General features: G+C 50.1%; 10 protein-coding genes across 10 annotated transcripts; 3 read left to right on the top strand and 7 right to left on the bottom strand.

The window, feature by feature from the left end:
• Nucleotides 1-11: 11 nt before the first annotated feature.
• N7515_001800 (uncharacterized protein) lies at nucleotides 12-1441 on the bottom strand (the record flags this gene model as incomplete). The annotated part of the gene is made up of 3 exons (XM_056662544.1): nucleotides 12-307; nucleotides 365-1162; nucleotides 1333-1441. 3 exons carry the CDS (start codon nucleotides 1439-1441, stop codon nucleotides 12-14), a joined length of 1203 nt encoding a protein of 400 aa, XP_056524657.1.
• Nucleotides 1442-2075: 634 nt separating this feature from the next.
• On the bottom strand, nucleotides 2076-5719 carry chsB (chitin synthase class II; the record flags this gene model as incomplete). The annotated part of the gene is made up of 5 exons (XM_056662543.1): nucleotides 2076-3009; nucleotides 3064-3230; nucleotides 3281-4528; nucleotides 4582-5170; nucleotides 5505-5719. The coding sequence occupies 5 exons, from the start codon at nucleotides 5717-5719 to the stop codon at nucleotides 2076-2078; spliced, it is 3153 nt and encodes a 1050-aa protein (XP_056524656.1).
• Nucleotides 5720-6494: 775 nt separating this feature from the next.
• N7515_001798 (DUF1774 domain-containing protein) lies at nucleotides 6495-7506 on the bottom strand (the record flags this gene model as incomplete). The annotated part of the gene is made up of 3 exons (XM_056662542.1): nucleotides 6495-6694; nucleotides 6763-7202; nucleotides 7283-7506. The coding sequence occupies 3 exons, from the start codon at nucleotides 7504-7506 to the stop codon at nucleotides 6495-6497; spliced, it is 864 nt and encodes a 287-aa protein (XP_056524655.1).
• A 937-nt stretch (nucleotides 7507-8443) lies between these two features.
• On the bottom strand, nucleotides 8444-9505 carry N7515_001797 (inositol monophosphatase family protein; the record flags this gene model as incomplete). The annotated part of the gene is made up of 1 exon (XM_056662541.1): nucleotides 8444-9505. One exon carries the CDS (start codon nucleotides 9503-9505, stop codon nucleotides 8444-8446), a length of 1062 nt encoding a protein of 353 aa, XP_056524654.1.
• Nucleotides 9506-10036: 531 nt separating this feature from the next.
• On the bottom strand, nucleotides 10037-10477 carry N7515_001796 (uncharacterized protein; the record flags this gene model as incomplete). Its single annotated transcript, XM_056662540.1, has 3 exons — nucleotides 10037-10138; nucleotides 10197-10271; nucleotides 10346-10477. The coding sequence occupies 3 exons, from the start codon at nucleotides 10475-10477 to the stop codon at nucleotides 10037-10039; spliced, it is 309 nt and encodes a 102-aa protein (XP_056524653.1).
• Nucleotides 10478-11302: 825 nt separating this feature from the next.
• lap1 (putative aminopeptidase) lies at nucleotides 11303-12523 on the bottom strand (the record flags this gene model as incomplete). Its single annotated transcript, XM_056662539.1, has 2 exons — nucleotides 11303-12283; nucleotides 12344-12523. The coding sequence occupies 2 exons, from the start codon at nucleotides 12521-12523 to the stop codon at nucleotides 11303-11305; spliced, it is 1161 nt and encodes a 386-aa protein (XP_056524652.1).
• A 670-nt stretch (nucleotides 12524-13193) lies between these two features.
• Nucleotides 13194-14574, top strand: N7515_001794 (uncharacterized protein; the record flags this gene model as incomplete). The annotated part of the gene is made up of 3 exons (XM_056662538.1): nucleotides 13194-13692; nucleotides 13791-14310; nucleotides 14370-14574. Coding segments are annotated over 3 exons (1224 nt in total), but the record flags the coding sequence as incomplete, so codon positions are not given.
• A 1971-nt stretch (nucleotides 14575-16545) lies between these two features.
• On the top strand, nucleotides 16546-18036 carry N7515_001793 (uncharacterized protein; the record flags this gene model as incomplete). Its single annotated transcript, XM_056662537.1, has 2 exons — nucleotides 16546-17696; nucleotides 17859-18036. The coding sequence occupies 2 exons, from the start codon at nucleotides 16546-16548 to the stop codon at nucleotides 18034-18036; spliced, it is 1329 nt and encodes a 442-aa protein (XP_056524650.1).
• Nucleotides 18037-20960: 2924 nt separating this feature from the next.
• N7515_001792 (uncharacterized protein) lies at nucleotides 20961-21710 on the top strand (the record flags this gene model as incomplete). The annotated part of the gene is made up of 3 exons (XM_056662536.1): nucleotides 20961-21027; nucleotides 21099-21158; nucleotides 21493-21710. 3 exons carry the CDS (start codon nucleotides 20961-20963, stop codon nucleotides 21708-21710), a joined length of 345 nt encoding a protein of 114 aa, XP_056524649.1.
• A 2798-nt stretch (nucleotides 21711-24508) lies between these two features.
• N7515_001791 (uncharacterized protein) lies at nucleotides 24509-26367 on the bottom strand (the record flags this gene model as incomplete). Its single annotated transcript, XM_056662535.1, has 8 exons — nucleotides 24509-24835; nucleotides 24906-24990; nucleotides 25055-25224; nucleotides 25281-25787; nucleotides 25850-25931; nucleotides 25983-26058; nucleotides 26115-26247; nucleotides 26323-26367. 8 exons carry the CDS (start codon nucleotides 26365-26367, stop codon nucleotides 24509-24511), a joined length of 1425 nt encoding a protein of 474 aa, XP_056524648.1.
• Nucleotides 26368-26601: the final 234 nt, after the last annotated feature.

Raw genomic sequence — 26601 nt, 5'->3', positions numbered from 1 at the left:
TTATCAAGTGATCAGAATAATCCCTTTTTCCCTCTCACCGTGTATAGTAAATACCACAATCCAAACAGCTGAAACGCACCAAACAACATGACCGTCCCACTAAACAACTGAATACCGAGGAAGTTCAGATCCTCACTCCCATGAGACCCAATGGAAGCAAGTGCACCAGCAATCGGGGGTCCCAGAAGAGTCGCAAAACTACTCAAGCTCTGCGCCATACCCAGCCAAGTCCCAATACTCTTAGGATCAGGACAGACGTGGGCGAACACGCTAGGTGGGAGGGGAACCAAAGCCCCAGAGATGCCACCTGAGATATCGAGTCAGTATATGAACTGCCAATGACCGGAAAAGCGAAGACACTTACCATAGAAAGCACCAAACAGTATGAACCGCGCAACGGTATCGGCACTGATCCAAGTAATACACAGCACCCCGGAAAGAATCCCACAAAAGATCCAAGCCATCATCGAACCACAGTAATGAGCAAAGATAGTCAAGAAAACCCTGCCCAGAATGGAAGCAGCCTGAGAAATCATCAAAACATTCGACCCCATCGTCCTGGACGACCCCAGCCTCGTCTGCGCATAAGTCGGAATATAATAATAAGGCGTAATATATCCCAAATAAAGGAAGAAATTGGCGAAAACAAAGCTCCAAAACGGCAAATCCTTAAACGCCCGCATATCAATCAAACTCCTCCTCTGCGTACTCTCAGCCTTAACCGTCTTAATCTCCGGTCCAAGCAACAACACCGCACCGGTCATAAACAGCGCGAACATAACAAACGCAATAGCCCTTACCGTCCAGGGAAACCCCAGTCTGTCAATAAGCTGGTTGAACATGATCGTATAGACAATACCACCAGCCGGCGCCCCGCTCGTCGCCACACCGAGCGCAACAGCCCTTTTCTGCTGAAACGATCGACTGACCAATGCCACGCCGGGGACGTATAATAGTCCAAACCCGAGACCCATGCAGACGCCTTGGCTGAGGAAGATGGCGTAGTACTGCTTAGCGAGACTGAGCATCATCATGCCGAAGACGGAGACGAAACTGCCGACGAAGATCATGGCGGTGTTGTAGCCGAGATCGAAGAGCGGGCCGGAGAGAAGACCGCCGACGATTAGCAGCCAGGATTGGAATGTGCCTATCCAGGCAATTTCTGAGGATGTTGAGGATGGGATGTAGGTTAGGGCGTAGAAGCTTTGGAAGGATCCAAAGGCGAAGGTGATTCCCCTGGTTTTTGTTAATACTCCTCTTTTCAATGTTGATAACGTGATTATGGGGATTCGGGCAGTGTATACCAAACATTGAAGAATATAAAAAAAGCACCGAGGACTTGCAGACAGCCGCGGAAGTTACTTTTGACTGCGACAGCTAGCGTTGGTGATTCTTCGGTCTCGATCTCGCGATCAGCGGGGATTGTTTCTTTTTCTGACATTTTTGGAAGAATCTTTAGAAAGAGAATCCAGATCTTTCAAGATTCCAAAGTAATTTAAATAGAAGAGGGACCCCCTCAAGTGGCGTTAGTCGGTTTTCTCACTGCTGTAGCCATTGCCGTCTTTACCGATGCGGGGGATTGGCGATCTGGGGTAAATCCCCGTACAGCTGGTCGATATCATGACTCGGTGGATATTACATGAGAGGGAGATTCTAAGGCTGCGAGCTGAGTGTTTCATAGCTGATATGCATCCTGTCGATCAGATTTGGTGCAATTGTTGGGTCAAATTGTAGATGAAGCGGAATGGCAAGTACCTCGGCTAGGAGCATAGCCAACGAGGGATCTATGCAGAGAGAAATATGATCTTATAAATCAAGTATAATATAGCATAAAGTAGTGCTCGTGAATAGCATCGTATTTAATGAGACAAAAGTAGACCTTGACTCATCAGAACATTAATTGAAGCGCAAACACATAAGTACATCAATCCACATATTCACATATCAAAGCACAAGACCCCAAAGGGCTATGACAATATCTCATAAGAAACAAAAAACACCAGATATCTCTCAAAGATACGTCCAAACTCCACAGACCAAGGAATCATTGGAAAACGACAAAAGCGCAGGAATCACTACTTCCGCCAGAACATAGCCTTTCCAACCGCTCTTCCAGCAGCCCACTTAGCCTCAGCCAGCTTATCCTTAACCGACGCCCCGCCGCCATAGCGAACAGGACGCGCAGCAGTCGCACGGGATTCCGATGCCGTGCCAATACTCGAACCACCGTAAGAGCTGGGCGCAAAGTTGGTCATATTCCCCGCATCGAACTTGGTCTTCCCTTCAACGATTTTCTGAACGACGTTCAAAATAGCATAGGTCGTCGAGCCAATAGCACGAATTGCAGCAAGGATAGCCACAGACCACAAGATGATAGCGAGGTACACATTTGTACCGCCGGCATCGATGCCATATACCTCCGAGACCGCCATACCGAGGATGACATTAGCCACCATCCAGATGGAGACCATGTAGGTGCGGACAGCGCGGTAGTAGTCTTCCTGCATCTGGGACTCGGAGGCTGGGGGCTCGGGAACCTCGAGACGATCACGGAGGTTGCGCAGGGCGGCATCGTAGCCGGAGTCGATGTCGAGTTGCTCGGAGGGCATTTCCATGACGACGGTGGAGCCGTTGATGACCTTTGCGGCACCGAGATCGGTGTTGATGACGTTGTCGCCCTTGGTTCCCCAGGTTACGTCGTGGGTGTTGCAGAAGGCGTAGACTTGCAGGATGCAGATGTAGCTGGGCATGAGGAGGAAGTATTGGATTGAGGAGGTGAACATGTGCCAGGGGTCGAGGTAGAGGAAGGAGCTGTAGAAGTAGAGGCCGACGGTGGATAACATGGAAAGTACGATGTTCATCATGAGTCCATCGCCGACTTCCATGTGGTCGTTGCCAACGCCTGCTCGTGCGAGTAGCTCTTTGACTACCAGGTAGAGGGCACAGAAAACCGTGTAGAACATGATGATAGCGTAAATGATGATACCAGAGAGGTACAAGTTTTTAGCACTGGAGAGAAATGTCAGTACGAATGTAAGGTCTGATCAGGCACTGTTCACTCACCCCTGCGGTCGATTACCCAAGGAGATAATGAATTGCAGACACATGACGAGAACACAGGCATATTTCAAAACAATGAAAATGTATTTGCCCATGTTATGACCGAACGGATCCAGCTTCGGATCAGTCAAAGAACCAGCAATGAAGTAGAAAGCGAGATAGAAATTAGCCTGTGGGAGTTAGCAGATGCAATAGATCCAAAAAAGGAAGATACACTCACGAGACCAAAGTAGGTAAACAGCAGATTAAGGAATTGATAAACAAACTCGATGTGAAGCAAGATCTTCCGTGCAACCGTATGATCCGTCTTCCAGATCTGCTTAGCATTGAAGATGGAGTACACAGCCGCGAAGAAGGCACCATTCAGCCATCTTCGACGCTGGGAAATAAACTCAGGAACCGAGTCCGGCACGTCAGTCTCTCCAACAGCATTCTTGACGAACTTCAAGACCCATCTCTCTTCTCGCTTGGCGACCAACTCCCAGCAAAGAATACGATCCTCAGCCAGATACATGTTGGCAGTGAAAACGTCTGCATCTTGACCATGCAGAGTCTCACCCTTGAAATATTGGTTGAGCGGGCCATGGCCATCGGCGTCATTCTGCAGAGCGAAGAATCGGTAGGCACTGAGTGCACCAGGCAACACAGTAATGTAACCAAAGACCGATTCCAGCGGCTTATCCAGAATGTTGGACATTTTGTATTCGAAGTTCTGACTTGCCACCAGGGGGTTGAGCAGACCAAGTAGGTTCTTGCCCTTGGCAGCCTTGATCTCACCAGCAGCACCAGCAACATTGGAGTCCTGGTCAAAAGCCTTCCACAAGTGGTACAGCGCTGTTGGCTCCGGGCGAGTTCCAACATCAAGCAGAATACAAATATTGGGTTGGAGGGCACGACCGAAAGCATTGAAGAACCATCGGTGGGAGTTCAGCTTCTTCTTGTTGTGTTCCTTCAAACAGAAGATAACCTGACACGGGACAATTCCCTTCTCGGCACCCTTGAACTTCAGTTCATCGTCAAGGGAAACCTGCGTGGTGTACTCGTAAACATGGGCCTGCACCTCCTTTTGGTTGACGATATTCTTGGCAATGCCTTCTTGATAAACGCCAAGCGCGGCCAACGCGTTCAAAGTACGCGGGTGGACCTTCTTACGTCCATCCGCCACAATGCAGACCACGATCTTCTTCCACCCATCACGGCCCCAAGTACGCGACTTGGTTCGCGAGCAGAAGTGGCTGATGTTTCGCATGATACCGTGCATGGTACGGGTGAAACCGATCTCGTCCTCGTTGTACATGGTAACACAGATGAACAACTCTGTCTCACGTGTGGTGCTACCGATCTGCTGGCGAAGCTTATACCCCCGATCCGCATAGTCATCTGGATCAGATGTAACGGCGGTGTAGCGCATGTGAGTAAACTCGCGCTCATCGCGACGGGGCAGGAAACTGTGAAGAATGGTGGGGATCTTGCACTCCAAGATCAGTTCGCCGTTGATCAGCTGAACTTCCTTTTTGCGACCTGAGTGGATCGCACACCGCGACGGCCTTGCTTTTCAGGTGCGGGACCAAGGTGTAGGTTGGGGTCCATCATGTGTGATTCATCGTCATAAGAATCGAGGTCGACTTTCTCGAGGCCTTCTTTTTCATCTCCCAGCATCGTTGACTCGCTCATGAAGGATCGAACACTGGCGCGCGAGGCATGATGGATTGTTCGGCCACCACCACCAAATGGATCCTCTGCGCCATCGCCAATATCGATGCTCGTGTCCGCCGTCGATCTTGGCCCAGAGAATAAGGGAGCAGGAGGCAATGGTCGACGGGGGCTACCTCCATACCTTGAGCTGGGTGTACCAGGCCGAGGGCTTCCATTGATGTCAGGGCGTTCATATCCGACACTCGACACGGAAGGTGGTCGGATGTGTGACGGACTCCATGGACGAAGGGGAGAACCTGTGCGTGGGGGAATAGATGGGTAGACAGAAGTATCTGCGAGACTTGCTGTAGGAGGCGGCATATGCGTCGCACTTGACAGAGAGGATGGCGGACGCGAAGGCGAAGACGCGCTGGGCATCTCATAATACTGGTCAAAGTTTCTACCTTGTCCGGTCCTAGAATCGCGCGTCCGAATGTTAGATCTTGGTCTTGCAGGACGTTCCATTGCTTCACTGCTGGCAGGAAGGCCAGTATGATGGTGTTGAGGTGATATGGTAAACAATGTACTATCTATTCAGAAGCACAATGTTTACACGGATAATGGTCAACGCGACGGCAGGAAGGGGTAGGCTTGAGTCTAGCAGCAATGTCATTTGGCGATCAATTACCCAAGGCACAAGCGTCCTCCAGCCTTTCATCACGTCAATGCACGTGGGTTTGTAGTGAAGGGATACCACCGGAATGTGAAAAGGAACGAGGTTGTATCGGAAGCAATTGGGGAATACATACGGAGTGTCATCATAATCAGGCTCATAATGTGAAAGCGAAGAAGGCCTGTGGCTACTAGCTAAGTCGTCGGCGCCATCCCCGCTGGTTGGTAATAAGCGCATAGTTCCTGCATTGAGCCGTGAAGCATTTGTCGGAGACTCGGGATCAGAGAGGAACGACGATGTCTCGTAGGCGGGTGGCATATCGCCGTAATCAGACGTTCGATTGCGGTCCATGATTGAACGTGAAATAGAGTGCTCGTTTCCGAATCACTATCTCATAATAGGGTACCTGCGCCGTCGATGGATCGAAGCGCAATGTGTCTCAGATACTAAGATAGAGTGGGCGTGGAGCTGTCAGGTTCGACTGTTCAGTGGATAGTTCGGGAAGGTTGAAGAATGGGTGAGGAATGCGAGTCGTTTGATATCGATATTAATGAGTGAGACAAGAGGATTGAAGAGAAGACGGGCAAACAAGTTCAAATCCACTCCACCCACAGCTTTGTATCAACAAAGTGGAGAAATCCCGGTTGTCAGGGCAACGGGGTCCAGCTTGGTCCAAATCAGCACGGGGCAAAGCCATAATTAGACGAATTATATAGAACGATAATGAACTGGGATAAGATATAGATGTGTATTGATTATTCTTTTTATTCCTTGCATCCAATTCTCTCCAATATCAACTCGAAACATTCAATAACTCCCAAGATTTGAACATCGACCCCAGTCCAAGTGGGTCAATGCATTTTCACAAATTAGTGCACAGGCTGGCATAACAAAGTGACAACTACAGCAATACTGCAGTGGTATCATAATCAGTAAGCGTGACCCAATATTGCTCCCAGATAACAGGGCACATCCACGCATTCCATTCTCGTTACTTCTCAAGTCGAAGTTCTCGCACCCGGGCATTTCTCAATCCAATCCTTAAGTTATGCCCCAGTGAACCATGGGACCGCCGTACCTGTGATAACCACAGTGGGTCCCTGAGGCTAGCATCCGTACGACCACCCTAAACACCCTCGTTGAGCAGTGGCTCTCTCTCACGGTCGGTCGACTCAGGGTGTGCAACGCGACGGAAGAGGCTGTCGCGACCGGTGGCCTTGGTCGAAGAGATGTAAACAGAGACCACCAAAAACACGCCAAAGACGACAAAGGCAAAGATCCACTGCAAAGCAATGATCTTGACGGCGACTTGTCGGAGGGCGAGTGCTAGAAAGACGCATCAGTATGGACTTTGTCAAATACCGCGAGCCGGCGGAATGGAAAGAATCACTTACACAGCGTCAACCAGCTCAAACAATATCCAAGGATATAATCCTCGCGCAGGACGATGTCAAACAATCCAACGAAGAGAATGACCCAGATGAAGATATTAGCAAGAATACGGCCAGGCAGGTTGTGGCTATGGACGGCAACGGCCCCGTTCCAGAACAATGCCGTCAGGGTCCACGCATATGGACCAGCGACAGCAGGCAGATGCACGAAAGCCGGAAGGCCGCGGTGGCGCCAGTAGGTGACAGTTTGGTTGATAAAGTGGGCGGCGAGGATGACCTCTGCGACCCTGAAGTGGTTACGGGTCCAGAGGAGGATCCAGGCGAAGAGGAAGAGGTTATTCAGAATAAAGTGGGTGGCAACATTAGCAGCGGCCGTAACGAGGACCGTGTTCTTGGAGAAGAGGTGCCAGACATAGCTGAGCTGGGAAAGAAGTAGGAGAATCCTGGAGGCGATTAGCATATGGGTCACCTATGACATCGTGGATACAATGTAGTGTAACGAGTACAAGTAGGTTGAACTCACCAGAAAACTCCAGTCACAGTAGTGTTCTGGCTGAAGGGAGTATTATGCTTATCACCTTGCCTCCAGAGCTTCTTGCCCTTCTTCACATCGTCTGGCGAGTGGACGGAGTGGTAGATGCCAACCACCACGACCAACAGCCAGGTAAGAGGTACAAGGACCCGGTAGGTGTTCAGCGCGCCAGCACTGTGGGTCTCACGTCTAGCGAACGGGTTGAAGGAAGCCATGGTGAATTCCTTTACTCAAGCTGAAGCTGAGTTGAAACAGTGTAAGAAGCAGAAACTTTTCGAAGAGGGGTTTTCGAAGAAGGATGTGTCTTATAATCCATGCAGCTTGACAGAAGGGATTCCCCGCATATGGTCATCCGACCACCATCCAATCAAATTGGCCCGTCCAATAACAGGAAAAGTGGTGCATGACGTCACTGTCGTTATCTTATCGTGAGATTTTTATATTGGACGGGTCTAGAAGAATCAATAACTACGAAGTACTCTTCTTCAAGTTTCCTCTAAATGGCCATCTACGAAGTTGAACATCGATATTGCTAGGATGAATTGTCTCCTCGGTGAAAGGGGTCTCAGCGCCGTATTCCAAACCAAAACGAGCTGGAATCTGTGGCACCAGCCGGCCACGCGTCGATCATCGTGCACAGTCCTATCCAACGCTAATCAATGTACGAACTAAAGGATCAACACGAACTACAACATAGGAAAAGGCAGGAAACAGTATTAGACAACCGATTGACCCCAACATCTGGCTAATCATGCAGAGCGTAGGGGGTATTCGCTGGAGAAAAATTGAGAGACATCGAGAATCAAGGAATATGAGACCCGCAGTTAGGTCTTTTTGGCGCCGGGAAAATAAAGGGAAACTGTATATGAAACACACAAAAGCGCTACCTCTCTGCGTAAGTATATAATCTGTAGGAGTTGGTGTCTTTTCCATTGCCCAGAACTTCCCAAGCTTTGCGGGGTAGGGGGTCAATGCTTTTTATGCTTCATGCCGGTAGAGACAGATGGCGATCAGTGCATCCCTTGATCACCGGGTAGTGTATGTTACAAGAAACATGTAGTAACCATGCCAATGATATGATTATGTAGGGTATCAATCAAAATGCAGAAAGCTAACACCATATGGGAGAATCCGGACAATCAAAAAAGAGAGCTACAACCCCCGCGCCTGTCTCACAGCCTCCAGTAACTTCCTATGAACCGAAGCCGGCCCAACGACCATACCATGACACCTAGCCAACGTACGGCCCTGCGCACAATCAACCGGTTGCCCCTCCAGATCCGTAACGAGACACCCCAGTTCCTGCACAATAAGCATACCACCCGCATGGTCCCAGATCTTCGAGCGATACTCATCGCTCAGCGGCACCTTCACAAAAGCATTACAGCCACCCTGCACCGCAATAGCAGCATACCGCATCTGCGCAGACCATAGATCCACCGGGTTCGGCCACGGACAGCCCAGCGCAGCCGCAACACGACCATGAGCCTCGAGATCCTGCGTCTGCGCCGTGCGCGTATCAATGAACCGCACGTCCGCCTCTCCAACCTGCGGAACTTGCTCGAGCGGCCGCGCCGGCAGCAAAGCCCCCGGACCCATGGGTCTGATGGTCACGCCTTGTCCGGCTTCCGCAGAGATCATCTGACCGAAACCGTCGCGATCGACGCGATCTTCTGTGACGGGCCCTGACAGTAGGAGGTTCGGGCAGCCGAGGATGCCGATTTTCTGGACACCATTCTCGATGAGCGAGAGGCAGACGGCGTATTGCCCGCCGCTGATGTATGTGGCTGTCCCGTCTACGGGGTCCAGAGTCCAGGTCCTGCTGGTGGGGGTGCAGGAGCCCTTTGCGCCGAGGTCAATTAGGTCGAGGAACTCGTCGCGGGTGCTTGGAGTATGGAGGAGGGCTTCGCTTTCGGGATCGTTGAGGTGAGTGCTGGTTGCTAGTTCCCAGGCTCTTTCGAGGAGTTCGGGGTTGGAGCGGAGGGCTGTGGCATCTTCTTCACCGACAATGTCGTCGTCTGGGAAGACGTTGTGGATGGCAGCGATGATGGATGCTTGGGCTGCGAAATCGGCAATTGTCACGGGGGAGGCATCGCTTTTATCGAGGGCGCCTTTATCGACTGCTGAAAGGAGCTCTTTCGTTAGAAGCGCTGCTCGTTGAACTGCGAGGTTGGCGAGCTGCAGCTCTTTGGCGTAGGGAGTGGAGGAGCTCATGCCAGGCTATTGTCAGACTGTTGGGTGGGGAAGGTTGGAAATGAAGTATCCCGAGGATGGCAGATTGGCTTTGAACAGACGCAGAAATGGCAATTGGTGTTAGAAAAAGAATACGGTGAGATAATTTTGTACGAGATGGAGGGGCATCACGTGTGGTGAACCGGTGAGTGTCCCTACGTCATATCTGAGATTGTGCCTGTTCGTTGTAGTGGGCCCATGAAGACGATGGACCTACATCATACACAGTTTGATCCAATGTACCTTGCAATGAATTGATATACGAATTCAAATTGCTTCATAGGATGATAGGTCTACGTCGAGATCGCAATGGCAGATAGATCTTGAAGAGACATTAGACTTAGTCCCTGATCACACTGTGTGGAGCCAGCCCTGGAGATAACCTCAATTACGGGGCAATGTACTCCGAATATCCTTTCCCAAATATCTCCTAGTTCGCTACAACACTAATAATATCGTTCGAACATGGAAATAAAATCTCTATTTTCCTCTATATAACTAAAGAACCCGAATTCACAAGCTAGCCTTATCCTCAATGACCTTGAGAGTAGGGTGAGCAACCGCAACCGGCCGAGTAACAGCATAGAAAGCAGTTCCCTTGGACTTGGTCGAGAACTAGATGGTCAAATTAGCCATATCCCAGCCAATTGTTCACGAAGAAGTCATCACAAACCTTGACCTTGGAGCCAACGAAGAAGAAGGCAAAGTCACCTGCGACAAGATTGTGGGTGATTCCGGTAGCCTCATCCTAAACGACGCACTTGTTAATAAAGCCTTCGACATTGAAGCAACCCCTTCCAACAAGGATAAGGGAACACGTACGAAGACATCAATCTCTCCACTGAGGACATACTTCGTCTCCTCGTAAGTGTATGTCGCAGGTCTCTCGGGACCAGCCTCGATCTTGTAGAATCCCGAAGTAATGTGTGCGGGAGACTCAGTCGCTGTGCGCATGGTGTGGAAATCAGCGACAGTTGCGTTCAAGCCCTCGGGGAGGGGGATGGCGGCATCGCCGGCGGCCTTGATGACGGTAAGAGGGACTGGGGAAGACACTGTTCGAGCATTAGCGACTCCGAAAGACTTGTGTTATGTTGAACGGCAGTTCGAAACGCCACTTACTTTTGGTATATTTTCTTTTGTAGATGAAGATAGAAGGAAGAAAGTCTAAGGGAGGAGGTGCTGGCTACCTAATATATACGTTTTAGCTACTCAATTAATTGATTCATTTGGGGAACAATGCCCGAATATGTCGACGTTCTTGCTTATCTCGAGGGGAAGTGTCCCGATGTTTTGGCAAATTGGCCCTCGTGAGGGGAAGCTCCGAGTGTATCGGGGACAAAGTGGGATGAAGATGCCGTATCCGATATAAAGGTGGGGTGTCTTCCCAATTCGACCAATTCGGCCGAAAATTGCGTGCTCTGTGTTTCTTTATGGGGTTCATGATGCCGAATTGACGAAGAGAAGAGGAAAGGGGAGAATAGTCAAGCATCCCTAAGACGGAGCATTCACTTACCTACATCAGCATCGAGAGAGGCTCGCGAATCGACATGCTCAATTTATCGCCGAAGCCGAATGTCTCTAGTTTGTGGTTTACGATGGAAAGAAAAATGAAGTATAATAATTTCATTGAGAGTACGTATATAGGGTATGATGGGCACTTGGAACCAATGCGATAGAAACATCACTGGGTTGAACCTCGATGTACTTTGAAGAGGGAACCCAGTCTGGAGGTATACCGAAAATAACGCCGAACGATCGTAAAATCAGCACAAAATAATATCAGAACGGAGCAAAGGCCAGCTCGTAAGCAAAGGCTAAGCTCATCTTGGCATGCTGCAGCATGTGGTCGAAGCTCAGGTACTCGATCTTGTCTTCGGTAGTGTGAATCTTCTTATCGGAGTTCTCGAACTGAGACTCAATCACAAACGCCGAGGGGTAGCCGTATCGGCTAGCGGAGGCGTGATCGGAGCAGGCATAGCCGCACTTCGTCTCGACGTAAGGCACGTCGCAGTAGGCAGTGATGACCTCCTTGATAAACGCCGTAAGGCCCTGGTCGACATAATCGATGATTACACCGACTGACTCCTTCTCACCAGCATCCAGAGTACCCTGAACATAACCAGTCATGTCCTGCTGGAGCATGGCCTTAACAACCCGCTGGTCCTTCTTGTACTTAGCATAGACAGCCTGCGAGCCGAGCAAGCCGCCCTCCTCAGCAGAGTACCAGTGGAACTCAATGGTGTTCCGGGCCTTGCCCTGGGCGATAGCCTCCGACCGCAGCAGGGCACGAAGAGCTTCAAGGATAGTGACAGTCCCACTGCCGTCATCGTCTGCACCCGGCGCAGCCAGAATGGAGGGCAGGAACAGGTTGATGCTGTCCTGGTGGGCGCCGAGGACAACCGTGTTGTCCGTCTCACCGGGAATGCGAGCGATAATGCTGAACTGGCCCCAGGAGTGGTCGAAGCGCTCGACGGTCGCACCGTGCTCGCTGGCACCGGATTCGACAATTGCGGCGGTTACTTGATCGAACAGCCAGGTTGCGGACTCGATGCCGGTTTGCGATTTGTAGTAGCGCGTGTAGAAGGAGGTAAAGTGTTCGAGATTGCTTCTCATGTTCTTCTTGTCGAGGGTCGCGGCCAGAGGCAAGATCTCGTCTGAGTGTGCCATCTCCGCTGGATAATGAACGACTCGTGAGGCGTGTAGGGTTCCGTAGGAGCCTGACCGATGTTCCTCAGTGACATCGATGAAGTTCACACCGTCCTGCAGATGGTTAGTGACCATGTCATGGGTCAGATTCAAGTCAAGAGGGGCTCGACTTACCAGTTTGAGCGACCATTTCTCTTCGTCCGTTACCCAGCGAGTGCGGTATGGAGCCAATTCGATTAGAGACTTTTCCTGGGTGATTTGGACAATTGAAGGCGCTAGTGGTTGCTGCTCGGGATTGACCAAGACCATGGCCGTTGCCGTTGCGCCTAGCGCAAGAGGGGTGAGGAACTTCATGTTAGGACAATAATATGATGATAATAAAGATAAAAGGAATGATATGAGGTCTAAGGTTTCATTTAAGAGCTCTGAGAGAAGCGAAGGCTGCCATGCAGGTCACGCGCCCTGTGCCAAGCTATTTTCGGACCCCGCGCGCTAACACCGAGGCTCCGTAGTCCGTAGTGACCGTACTCATCACATTTTGGAATAGAATTCATAGAATGTTGATCTCGTCTAGCCCTTTATTCGGCGCTTCTTCATATCCTGATCTTTATTTATTAATAAATGATTAATGGTCTCTAAATCATTCATGCTCGTTGTAATAGGTGTTCAAGACAGGGCAAGGGAAGGCTCCAAGGCACATTCTGCCGAGTCTGGGGATCGAAGCAGGTGGAGAATGTCCCAGTGAAAATCCCAACTCCACTATGACTGCGACGTGACTCACAGCCCCTAAGACTCAGCCCAGGTGAGATAGGATTGACATGAGGTTATATTTGGGGATATGTACTACTAACTAGTAACTACAGCCTCGGGTTAAGCATAGCCTGCCGCTAGATCAAGTTGTTCTCCACTCTGAGCTTCATCTCGATCCCGGATCCTTTATCTCACCCAAATAGGAAACCAGGGTTAGGGCAACAAAGTCTCCGCTTTCCGCCAATCAACGATCGACGACTTGTCCCGTGCAGACAATCTTTGCGTTATCTCCCGAGGTCTCCCACGTCCTTATCTACTGCATCCTTATCCTGTCTTTATCCCTCTTCTATCTCTTCCCTCCCTAGAACTACGTCCATTTAGACTTGAGTCGTACGCCATGGCAATTCATCCACGCTTGCATCCAGAGGGCTCGCAAGGGCACCTGTCCCCTCGACAAGCCCTGGCCATCGCCGCATGGACAGAGCAACATGCATCCGCGGCCCTGCAGGACATGACCCTGTCGGACTCAGCCCCTGCAGCGAGCACCCCATCTTCACCGACCCCGACGCGTTCGGTATCGCGTGGGGCTACTGTCGCGCTGTCGATCCCCCTCGATGATGAAGTTGTCCCATCGCAACGCGTCAAGGTCGAGTCTCGTCCCCCAACAGTCAGCTTCCGACGCCGGGCGCCTTTGCAACGAGATAATTATAAGAGCCGAGAGGCTCTGCTCAAGGGCAAAGACGGTAGCCGTCGAAGACAGCGCTGGGAGAACGGTATGTGGTTTATGCGTAGGATGGATCGCGGCAGCACCGTCTCCATGCCTTTTTGAAGTTCTAGCAGGTTGGCGGAAAATGCTGACCGGACACTTAAGATCGTCTGTTGCATAACCCCTGGGCGGAACCGCCTTCAAAGAAGGACTGGGACGTTACACCCACTTATCCTCGGCATGATCCGATGCCTTATTACCTAGCCCCGCTATGGGACGTTCACTATTCCCGTGTGGTGGATCATCAGTCGGCTATGAAGGCGGCCGAGAGAGCTAATGAGAAGCATCATGTTCCGAAAGAACTTCGGTCGAAGTTGAAGCACGCGCGTGCTGCACGTGGCATGCTCCAAGACTTGGAAGACGAGGTTCGTTCCTTTATCCAGAAATGGAATGAGAAGGAGCTTCTACTTGAGAAAGAGGGGCTCCGGGATGCACCAGAGAATTCGTGTAGCGATGACTCGGAAGACGAGATTGTCTTTGTCGGACGGAATGGGCAGATGCACGACTCTCCGGAGCGGAAGGAGCGACTCCGCCGACTTCGAGAGGAGATCAGCTCTCACAATGAGCAGGATGGTGAGAAGATGGTACTCGAGACATTGGCAAACGACCGCGCCGCTGGCTTCGGGTATGTTTTGAGCCTGTCCCTGTGAACTTGACATTGTTCAGTCTGCTAATGCTTCTCAGTCGTTGGCTGGTCCATTCTATTGCATCGTACTATGGATTGCACACTTGGTCAGTCTCCGTAGAAGACCGACGGGAAGCCTACGTGGGGTTCCGATCCCCGGCGCCGGGAAGCCGTGCCGGACTCGTTTCCCACTCAGCCTGCCATACAGAGGTCTTGATCAAGCCTGGTGAAGACCTTCCTCGGCCTCTGTACGCGCAGATATAGGCTGCTGTCGTTTCTTTTCCATCCTCTTCTCTTCTATCTTGAACATGTTTTGGACGCTTTGTTTGGGGTAATGTTCATGGATATTGTAAATCATGATTTCATGATCCAGGCCGGACGCGGTTTCTGGCCTACAGGTGGTCATAGATTTTATTGGACATATCTTCAAGTCGCAATATTTCTGCCAGTGGAATCATCCCGTAAATCTTGCTGTTGACGCAGTTCGATTCCCTGACTTTCACAAACTGGCGGTCAGTTGGCCGATGGGTTCATTGGTGTAAGATCTTCGATCTGATCGTAAAACTCGAATGCGATCATAAATTCCCCGCAATGTTGACAATAGGGTGCCTGCCTCCCTCAGGGTTCGACCTATTAGTCTGTGCGCATCCTCAACTAGCCGATCCATGTCGTCATGCCAGGGCCCCGGACATAGGTAATGCTGCACCGAAGGTAAATCAGATAAGTGACGATCGTAGCAGTGTCACGGTTAATGAACCTTGATCTCTCCAATGATCATCTGGGGTTTGACAGAACTGTTGAGATGGTTAGGAGCAGATCCTAGTCTTTTAGTCTTATTAAGATGTGTTATCTATACTATAATTCTTCGTCATATAGTCTCCTGAGTCCTGACCATCCCATACATTCCTTCAGTCCCCACCGACAAACCATGGAATCGGAACGGACCGCAGGGGCCCACGGATTCTACCATGACGTCTAAAAGTATGCTGACATCAACATCGAACATGGTAAAGGGATACCTTTTACAACCCAACTAGAAGCTGTGATCAATTATGTATACGGAGAATTCCCAAGCGCTTGGGCCTTGCAAGGCCTGAACCCTGACATAACAACAGCGTGTTAAGTATTGCGCAGAGACTTAGGTACGAGGGAATTTCATGTCCAGACCCTTTCGATGCAGCCCCCCGCGATCTCACTGGTTCTTATATCGGGAACGTAAAAACAAAAGGGGGGTCCAGCCACGAATGAAGACGAGACACAGAAGAAGCAGCTAGTCCGCCCTGATTCTGGGGTGGACACATCACACATCACATAAGGCGCTAGAAGGACCTTCTCCGCCCCTCATAGGTAGAATGTGAGGCTAGCTTGTTATTCTTTTTCCCTGTCTTGTTGCAGTAGCTCCTATTGGGCTGTGTTACGGTCTGAGATCTGAAATAAGATGCAACAGTGGCTGTGGCTCTCGTAAGTCGTAAATAACTTTTGAGGTGGAATCCTTTTTGGTTGTACTGCGTAGGGCCTTAAGTGAGCCTAGCTAAGTAGTTAAGGACGGTGTAGAGAACAAAGACGGGGCTGATCGGGTACCTAAAATATGACGAGTTGAACATTCCTGAGAGGTTTGATGTTCTAAATACTTCGGATACCACATTTGTGACAGTCCAGTTTTTCACATTCTCGAATTTACTTACAGGTTTTGCTTTTGCTATCCAACCCCTCTTCTGGCATTTATCTCTCCTACGCCTATGCTCCCAATTCCTACCCCTCCAGAGATTATAACTGTCTTCTTTATCAGGAAACACCCTATCCCTGCTTCTTTTCCCTCTTGATTTTCCTTGATCTCCTCACATGACCATATGATTCCCACCCCTCTACACACTGTATTATCACCAAATCCCCCTCGTGATAATGGACCTGGAGTAAGATAGTACTCCGATTTCCCTTCATTCATCCCAGAAACTGTGTGATTATTTCTCTGAACCCTCGGACTGTTACCTCTATTGATTCGGACCCAACCCGTCTATTCACGCCATCTCAAAACATCGGAAGGGACCGCTTTGTTCTGATATAGCTTATTATCACACCACCTCCGTCTGCGGCTTATTTACGGCTGATCGTTGCATTGACCCGAGTTATATTCGGCCAATTTTACCGCGCTTCACTTTCTTCACTGTAGATCAGTGGATCCGTTTACACTTACAACACCTGCAACTTTATCCCCCATCTCAACACTCACCTACAATGGGCTCTTGCAATACGTGCCAAGCCGGCAGCTCCAGTTCAACAGACAGCTCTACCTCAGAAAGCACAGCAGCAACGACCCACAGCGACCGACTCGCCCTGAAACCGCAAGAAAGCGACTGGATCACCGAATCCAGTCATAAATACTCGTACGGCGGGGTCGAGGTCGAAGTCGAGCCCGAGTACAAATACATCGAGCCACGACCACCTCGACCCCGTTCCTCAACCTCAACTTACGCCTCAACAACACACTCCACAGAAGCCCTGGAGCCAGAAATAGAATCAGAGCCCGAAGCCCCAGAACCCAAAAGTCCTTACGCAGACAGATACAGCGTAGCCGAGCGACAAGAGTTCTACCCACTGGATGCTCTCCCGTCCACGCCATCATCATTTGCATCTCTCTTCCCGTCCTCGCGACGGCTGCTCATCCGCCACGATGATGCAACCATCGACGGCAACATGAACCTGCGCATCGACACGCCCGTGCATCTCCGCGACGGCTCCCAGCGCGATATCACTCTCTTCCATCTGCGCATGTATGACCTCTTCTCGCGCAAGTTCTCCTTCCGGCGGTATTGCCGGGACTCCGGGCGCGAGGTGTGTCATTCCGCGCGGAAGGAGGTAGTCCCCGCTCGCGAGCGACGAGCTTCAAACGGCATGTCTTGGAGTAGTGTTTTTGCAGGGTTGCGGCCTGGTACTGCGGGTGGACACTGCCCGGAGCTCAAGAGGAAAGATTCTGGGTTTGCAGACGGACAAGAGGATGAGGATGGTTGTGGGTATGAGGAGGCTGATTCTGCGAGGAGACCTTCCACTGCGACGCCGGTTCTGGGAGAGACGATTTTGCTGGAGTTCTCGAATTATGCGCATGTCGAGCTCCGAAGGAAGGGAGCGGGGACGACGAAGAGTTATGAGTTTGAGTATTGGTCCACGAAGTATCAGTGGAAGAGGGAGGTGCGCAAGGAAGGAGATCTCCAGGAAGTGTCTTATTTCTTGGTTGAGTTGCGCACGTCTAAGACTGTTGCCCATTTGGTGCCGGATACGTTGGCGCCGTTGGAGGTGATTGAGGAGGAGAGTAAGGGGGGTTGGGTACCGCCTTGTTCGTTGTGGATTAGTGATCCTGACGTTTACAAGAAGATGTTTGATGTTGCCGAGTAAGTTCTGAATCCCTGTTCATACCAGACCAACTGTCTAGTCTTGCGTTTGCTTTCATTTCCCATGGTTTGCGCGAGGGGGTTGTGGTTCGTGTACCATCCACCACGCATGCACCGCATATTACTCCATTTTGATGCAAGAGGCTGACCAATCGTCTCCAGTGTGATTGTCGCAACAGGCATAGTGGCGCTAGTCGACGACTGCATTCGTCGTCGTTGGCATCACGAGCGGCGTCCATCATGGATCCTGCCTGCCCAGCACTCGCTTGCGAAGAGCCTAGAGCGCATGGGTCCTCGACGCCTGCTCGGCCAAGTGCTTCAGCGCAGGGGATCCGCCTAAACGACCAAGGACAGTGACGGGGGTCCTGGCTCTAGCTTCCAATGGTCCAGACGCGATTGAAGGTTTATGACGAGATGAACTAAATGAATGATGTGGTCCTGCATTAGCCGGGTTATCTATGCGCGGAACTTGATGTTTGTCCTTCTAATGACTCAATGATTCGAATGACTCGGGATGGGATTGTGGTCTGATCTTGATCTGGTTTAGCTTTTGCGTTGATGATCTTTTTTCTGCGGCTGCTTGTTGTTCAATTGCCACGAATCATTCAGGCTGAAAGGGAGCTTCGGCACTCGAGGTCTGATTCCGGGCGATCCTCTAATACGGATTGGACGGGGAACCAAGCAGCATTGCATTTGGGATAGGAGCCGGTTATGCATAGCTTACAATTGTATCTCGCATATCAATGCTGGCGTTGCATATTGCATACCCCGTAGCCTGTGATTCGATCTTCAAAGTAGGATTTTGACGGGTTACGCGCTTGTTGACTCCGAGTCTGACTGCTGATTCTTTGACGACATGAACCTTCAACCATGCCGAGGTCTAACTAGTTCAAGCTCTAGTCTACAATGCGAACCATGGTTCGAATCTCGAGCTAGACGCCTTGCGCTCTATTGACCTAACAATTTAATGCATGTACACCTTACCAAGAAGTTGAGGTCGTCAGTCTAGACAAACAGGAAGACAAAAATAGACTAGTGAGCACATGGAAGGTGAAGAAACGGTGCAACGTTTGGGGCTCCCGATCGATTGGCTCTGAATGAATCTTCCGCTTTTAGCGCGAGTGTCAGCCCAAGAAACAAACCCTTGGTGGCCTTGCGGCCTTATGGAATACCCAAAGATAGCCAATGCGGTGATACACATTCAATAAATCTAGGACTAGTTATTGTATCATGATCTACTACTGTAGGTACCGAGGTACCTACTATGTTGTACTTAGCATTTATGTAGACTACTGTACAGCATACATGTCGCGATGTACTTCATCGAGATTGGGCGGGGCAACGGTCAGCCGTTCCGCTATTCATCATCTTAAACGCCCTAAATTCTAATGTGCTGGCCTAGTCCCCTGTCGACCTTTGATATCCTACGTGTTTCGTACATACTCTCGATGTAGCCGCATTGCTGAGAACCATGGTTGAGGATATCGTTGATTCTGCATGAATGCCCAATTTCTCTCTACCCCGGACTAGGAGATACAATTGTCGAAGACGATCTCGGCAATGATGGGCTGTGATTGATTTTCGCTCATTCGATGTTCCTTCGTTCCATGGTACTGAGGGATAGTGTGTTTTCCGTTCCATGGTTCCATAGTACATCATGGCGGTTAACCGAACGGGACTAGCCGAACTGAGATAGACTCGGTTTCTTGGCCGTATCTTTGTCTGATCTCTGCACAAATCTGACGGCTCTAGCAGGGAAAAAATGCAAAGAAAATGCCAGACACTCGCCTCATTTCTTAGTCAAATCCTCATCTTGCTTCTAATCCTGGACTCGGCAGAAACTGTTCATGCAGGGCTGCCCGGTCTATGGCTTTCGAAAGTGCCAGTCAACTATCTGAAGGTTAAACCTCTACACCAAGATCATAACCATGACTTCATCTTTTACGATGAGCTGGCATTACTTTTTCCAGCCCAACTCGAGACTGGATGAATCTATGTTTCGGGCATCTTTCCACATTCCTCCAAACCCACTCCGAGACCCGCAAAAGTAAAAGAATTAAACAATAAAGCAAAGCTATGACACTGACGCTGTGGCCACGGGCTCCGCTTTTCGGGCAGAGATCACCTACAGCTCTACGGAGTAGAATTCCTCATGCAGAGTCTCAGGGTTGTTCCAGAAGGCCGCCGTTCCACCAATTCGGTTCAAGTCCATGCGCAACTAATCTCTGTTTGGTTATACATTTTGTTTCCTTCTCCTTCTTTTTTCGAATGAAAGCACAAAACATCCTTGCAAGGGAAACAAATGAAAGAGAACTAAGAAACCAAGAAGCTAAATGAGGAAGCCCAAAAAGATAAACCGAAAATCGCATGCAAATCCAAGAGCCAACGTGGGGTTTTCTGAGTTGTTCGCTTTTCCATCCAATCCGCATGCGAACTGCTAAAAAAGATGTCATTTCAAATCCGAGGAACTAGTCTAATTCCCCTTGTCTCTCGTGCCTGTCATAGATGGGCAGGGGGCTAAACTTGGGAGCATCCGGTTTGCCCCTCTTCCATCCCCCTTACGTGCTGTCTAGCGTTTCTTCAAGGGCTGTTTTTTGCTTAGTCGGCGTGCGCCGGGCCGTTCCAGGTTGCAGCCTCAAGATGATCCGCATACTTCTCTATGTTCCTTGACAGGTGGATAAGGGAGGAGGGGGATTTGCCTGATGCTGTGCCATGTCCGCATCGACATGCATAAGCCCCCTCCTCTCCCTTAGGTCTGACGGTTAGGCTCCTATTTGTTTTCTTTTTCTTTTCTTCCAGGGGGAGGAGAGGGGGAGAATGAAGCTGAAACTGGAAAGGGAAATTGGAAATATCTAAAATAAGAGAAATCCAGGAGAAAATAGAGAAAAAATAGGAAAAAAATAAGCCAAAAATCCCAGGTCCCGACAACGGTTCTGTTTTTTTTTCCCTGAAGATATGGCCCACTGTTTACATGACTCCCCGCTTCCAATGTCGTCGTTTGAAGAGAGAGAAATAAAAAAAATTAGAAATAAAAAAACATTTAAAGGAAGATCTCATGAGATTCCAATCGAGTCCAATTGAAGCTGGTCTGATCTGATCTTTCTCTATATCTACTTGGGGTTTCCCTTGACGATTGACTTACATTTTCCTCGATACTCATTCCCCAATTGGGCTGCCAAAAGACTATTGCGCACTGAGATCCTCCCCACCTTCAATCCCACTTCATACAACAGCTCCCCCGCCATTCTATCTTTCAACATAGCAATGTCATACCCTTCTAGTTCGGGAAACGGTGCTGGCAGCCGGCCTAGCTGGCAGGATCAGCTTCAGGGTAAGCCATTGGTGGCTATGCTACAAGTCTCCAACTTCTCCTGAGCTGACAATATGCTGACCATCTTAAAGATCATTGCACACGCACCAAGCAGTCTCCTCCTGTCTTCAACATTGTCTCCGATCGGCGAGGTACTTACCCTGACTTCCGTTTCTTTCACTGGCCCCCTCCCTACTTCCACCACCACATCGTCTTTCCTCTTTCCTGCAGACCAGCTTGATTCAATTTCTGGCTTGTTCCTCGGTCCAATACACCCACAAGCACACTCTGGATATACACATACCTTGCTGTCTCTACCCACCGCTGTGTCCCTGTGTGTGTCTCGTGAGTCGGCATTGCAGGAAGGAGTGGAGTCTTGCAGAAAAAGAGAGAAGAAAAGTGCCCCCCTCCTTCATCTGTACACCGACTTTTAGTCCCGAACTCTTGACAGCAGATAGCTAATCACTTTTTGTTTCGAAATTACAGGAGGTCGTACCGCCTGGTCCAGCACCGTCACCGTCCAAGGCCAGAACATCGCCGCTCGGTACTGGTATGACGGTCAGTTTATCAACAATGCCAAAGAGGACGCTGCCGAGGTCGCCCTCAAGACCCTGAACCAACAGCCCCGGGCTGCCACCGTGTATCCGGGCCAGCTGTTCCCACAGGCGTCGACCGGGTATGGTCGCGGAGCCGGTGGGTTCTGAGGGTAACCAACTTCCAAATATTTCCTACTAGTCTTGGGCGGCTTTCTCTTCCCCTTCTTGTGTTTTTATCAAATTTCTTTGGGCTCCCGGTCCTGGTTCTGACCCTGCTGTTTTCCTTTTTTTCCCTACTGGACGTGTGTGGTGCTTGTTCTTGGTCTGTTTTCAATTTACCGTTGGAGGGTCCTCGGGATGGGATCCACAGTCCTGTCCACACAAAAGGTCATACACTTGCTGTTCGATTTTGCCTTCTCACGTTGTGCTTTTTACGCGCACGCAGGAAAAACATATCCTCCTCACCGCACCTCCTTTTCTCCCGTCGAAATTCCTCCTCTCCGAGGCCCGCCGATGCATGCATTATCCCTCGGCTACAATCTCAGCATGTTCCCGGTCCCAGCAAGACTCCACAATTGCTCTCTGCAATGCAGAGTCTTTGATCTGGTCCTGATAAGATGATGGCCGGTGCTGGAAAAGACGTGACAAATGAAAAATTGGAGAAAAAGCACCCTGCAACATCCCTGCCCCGGATGACCGCTTCCAAATGCAGGTCACTACCTTGTTTCGCATTTGTGGAACATCAGCACCAGCAATGATACACTATACCACAGATACCGTTAGTCCAGGGACAGACATGGTGTCTGCTGTTGTCAGGCCCTCCATCGCCAACTGGACCTTTGTTTCGACCCAGTTGAGGACCACACATACCTGTCGGCTGGAGGTGCATATCCCACATACACAGGAATTGGTTGGCCTCCCAATTGTGGACCATACAGCTCGTATTTCGCTATCCACTGGCCTCTGCTTCCTTCGCAGTTTGCATAGCGATAAAAGAACCAATCGGGGCATGGACATGTATTGTCCCGGTTGGTAGGAATGGGGCTCGAGTTTCATGCACTGTGTCAAGTGACTGCTGTTTGGCCTTCGAGAGGCATATGACATATCATTCCCGGGACGAATCCGAATCGCTACTTTGTTTGCATTGCCAACTCGACTTCGCCGTACCGTCGACAAATACAATGTGGCGAGGAAATATGTCGGCGGGAACTATGGACGAATGCGTGCATCTGTGCTACTGCGGATGCAAAGACAGTCGCCCGAATCCTAAGGTCGATGCGCCGTGCTCGGCTGGTGAAGCCAACAGCTTGGGACAATGCCAGAACTTAGAAGGGGTTCCAGGAACGGAGCAGCACAGAATCTTTTCATTTCTTGAGATCTACTCTACTGAATCTGGACTTGGATTACAGTCCAACGTGACTATTCGATACGATTTGTTTTGTTGGTTTCCCCGGTTCAGGTCTACAAGTACACGCCTGGCAGGGAGTTTCTTTGATCTGTTACCTTACCCTGTCTCATGTTGGCTGCGTTGGCTGTTGGCTGTTGGCTGTTTGGACACGGAACTGAACCGGGGTTATCTATTACGTTGGTATAATATAGTGATGGTACTGGACTTGGGCTGTAATGGTCGGAAAATGCTTTTTCTTTGCCTCTACTCTACAATGACTATATAGCTACAGAATATCTATCGACAGAGCTGTTATCTCCGTTATTGTTACTGCCGCGGTTGCAAGGATATAGTTACACCGGCTAGGTAAGATCGAGCCCACCCTTCTAGAAAAGGCTGTTGTACATGCTACCTATCCTGCCTAGAAACGTTAGCTATCGCGGGTTGCCGCATTGGCCTCCCGCCCGGACGTACACGTCCGCGGGTCGGACAGCGTTGGCCATGTGTCTAACCAGAGATTAATCTCCGACGCGTAGGGCCCCCGAGTTGGGCAGCATTCATCTGAGACTTGACTTGACCCGACTCTTAACCTTGGAATAAAAGATGCACAGCTTTCATTCCTACAAAACCGAAGTACACTCGTCGTCGAATTTGGTCGGTTGAGTTTCGAGTGACCCATGGAACGCTGAACTTTAATATACAACAGCCGTAAATGTCTATTTTGGACTCTTGGTGCCCTCTTGGGCCTCAATCTCATCTGAAACTGTAAATAGGGGACATAGAAACAGTTACAGTAAATCTAGATTCTAGTAGATTGCTTATTCTACTACTTACGCATGGTGTATAGAGTACCGAAGCAACATGTGGGAAAATGATCGCCAAGACTTCGGCTTAATATGGTAACGCCCGACCCGGACTTTGAATGTCGATCTTCCGTATATGGTTCCCACATACTAGGCTGACATTATATAGATCGTGATATATGACCAGCCCCAGGGGGCAGGGGCTGCTGAGTGACCCCTATATGGTGTGTGTGTCTTATTCCATAGAAGCTGGCCGTCTTCGCCATATAGTCGGTGAGTCGGCGACATATTATGGAAGAAGTACCGTGAAGTCATGGCGGCGAGTGTGGGAGAGGCTGATTCGGGTGGAGATGGTGGCTGTGACGGTGGCGGGTGTCACATACATCTGGAAGGTGATGTAGCTATCGGATCTTTGATTTTAATTGAATGATGGTTCATGACTAGGAATAAGTTCGGAGAAGTGGACGGGAGATCGATGTCAAAGTGCGTATCTTCGTTGAATGATGAAAGCTCGCTCGCTAACAGTGTTCAAAGTAGAACGGGCAAGAGAGCGAACTCCCAACACTTGTAAGGCTCATTGATCTATTGTAATTATTTCCACCAGACAGCTGTGTAGGTCTTCAATTCGTAAAAGCCCATAATTGACATTATATCGATTAAAACAGGTGCCTACGAAATTCGCACCTGCAAATGTAGTCCCAGCTTTGCGTATACCTGCAGCTCGCAAACCAGCCCATATCACCGCTTCTCCCTTACACATATCCAGCCTCATTGATCTAATACGCGAACTTCTTTCCGTCTCGTGCCCCGTCTCCACGGTGATTACGCCATCCGTAGTAGAGTCTCAATAGAATGCAGCCGGCTGTCACGAAAAGAAGCAATGCGGCATTTGTCCAATGGCCTGTTGGAAATCCCCTCTCTGCCTCGTTGCTTTTGTAAATCCAGACACCGACGATCTGGCCAGGGGCACCAAATGATACGTTGAGGGCAATTGCGAGACCTGCGCCGGCTGTTGAGCGGATATTGGATGATAGCCAGCCTAGTAGGGGTGGGATACAGGCAAAGGAGCCACTGGCGGCGACTATGAGGCAGCCATAGCGACTCTGTGGTTGCGTTAGCCGACGGAGCCCCATTGTTTGTTCGCTTTTGTTTTTAGGGGTTTGATCAACTCACGAGATAGGCACTGGCGGGGAGAACAGCGGAGGCGAGGAAGCCCATTGCGCCAATAAAAGAGAATATGGCTGAATGAACGCCACGACTGTAATTTTATTAAGTTAGTGGTTGGGTATGCAGCATGCTTTGAACTGTAAGAATGTTCATACCTGTTGAAATGGTCTGCAGACCAGGAAGCAGCCACTGTCACGACATAGGCTACCGCGTATGGAGGCACAGTCATCAGCTGAGCACGCAGATTCGAGTATCCCAGACCAGAAGTGATAGCAGGAGTAAACAGAGAGAGACTTGAGAACGGCGTCGAGATGCCAAAGTATACCTGTCATCCCGGTCAGATATCTCCAGTTGCTTGAGAACCGCTACCGGAAAACATACCATATAATGAGCATATAGTCTCCAATCAGTCAATGTGCCCTTAGCATCCTCCCACGTCATAGCCTGAGCAGAGCCCTTGGATCCCTCCAGAGCCAACCTCTGTTCGGCCAGCTCCTTCTCCTCGGCACTGAGCCACCTGGCAGTCTCCGGGTAATCTGGCAGGAGGAACCAGACCAGAACCGCTGACGCACACGACGGAGCCCCCTCGATAATAAACAGCCACCTCCAAGCAGAAAGTCCGTGTGCGCCATTCATGTGTCCCACGGCATAGGCGATAGCTCCGCCAAAAGCTCCAGCTAGAGTCGCCGAGGCGAGAATCATGGCAACGCGGATGGATCGCTCCGAGTTGCGGTACCAGAATGTGAGGTAGTAGACGAAGCCGGGGAAAAGACCGGCTTCCATCACTCCGAGGAGGAATCGGAGTCCTGTGACCTGAGCGTAATTGTGCACGCCGCCGAGACCCATGGTTGTCGCGCCCCAGGAGAGCATGAGGAAGGCGATCCAGCGCTGATGATCGTGTCAGAGAGTTACGGATTTGGGAAGGGCGTGGTTGTAATAATATGACATACACTTGGTCGGAGTTTCTTCAAGAAGTAATTCGATGGGACTTCGAATAGTGCATAAGCAATCAGGAACACCATTAGTGCAATTCTTTTGAATGTCAGCGCGTTGATTTGCTTGGTCTTGACCGTTGCCGCTCACGTAAATTGATAGGAAGTCATATTAGTCTCGGAGAGAAGATCATTGTGTGTATCCGCATTCAAGATTTTGGCATTTCCTGGAGAGTTAAGCTTAAGCTTTAAGGTTGTGGGTGTTCCAAGAGCCAAGGCTTACCGATATTGGATCGGTCGAGATAACACAACAGATAAATGCCAGCGCATAAAGGAACAATGCGCAGATCCTGTTTCCAGATCAAGGCTTTTTCACGTGCGAGGAGAGCTTCGTCGACAACATCGTGGTCGGCAATCTGTATGATGGTCAGTTCCTTCAAAGCTCGGCACAACACTTGGCTCTATAACAAGGGGTTTAAGGTAAATGTTACCTCAGAAGCTTGTTCAACATCTTGCATGAACTTTTCGGTTGCCATCGTGTCACAAATCTGTCCAACCAGTACACGGGAGAGTTGTCAGGAGTCAGAAATTTCTTCAAAGAACTCGAGGACCTTTTTTCGCTTCCCCGGTCCCGGGACCGGGGTATTGTCCCCCGCACTAAGGAGTAGAGCGATCGGCATTCCTCCGTGCCCACACTGGTGTTGGAGTTCATTGGACTATGGCGTCTTGAGATCGACTGGCTTAGGGCTTGTCGTATGGGTAACCCGGTA

Source organism: Penicillium bovifimosum (assembly GCF_028826915.1).
Source record: "Penicillium bovifimosum strain IBT 22155 chromosome Unknown utg000002l_segment0_segment0, whole genome shotgun sequence".
Classification (NCBI taxonomy): domain Eukaryota; kingdom Fungi; phylum Ascomycota; class Eurotiomycetes; order Eurotiales; family Aspergillaceae; genus Penicillium; species Penicillium bovifimosum.
This window is presented reverse-complemented; position numbering and strand designations above follow the sequence as displayed.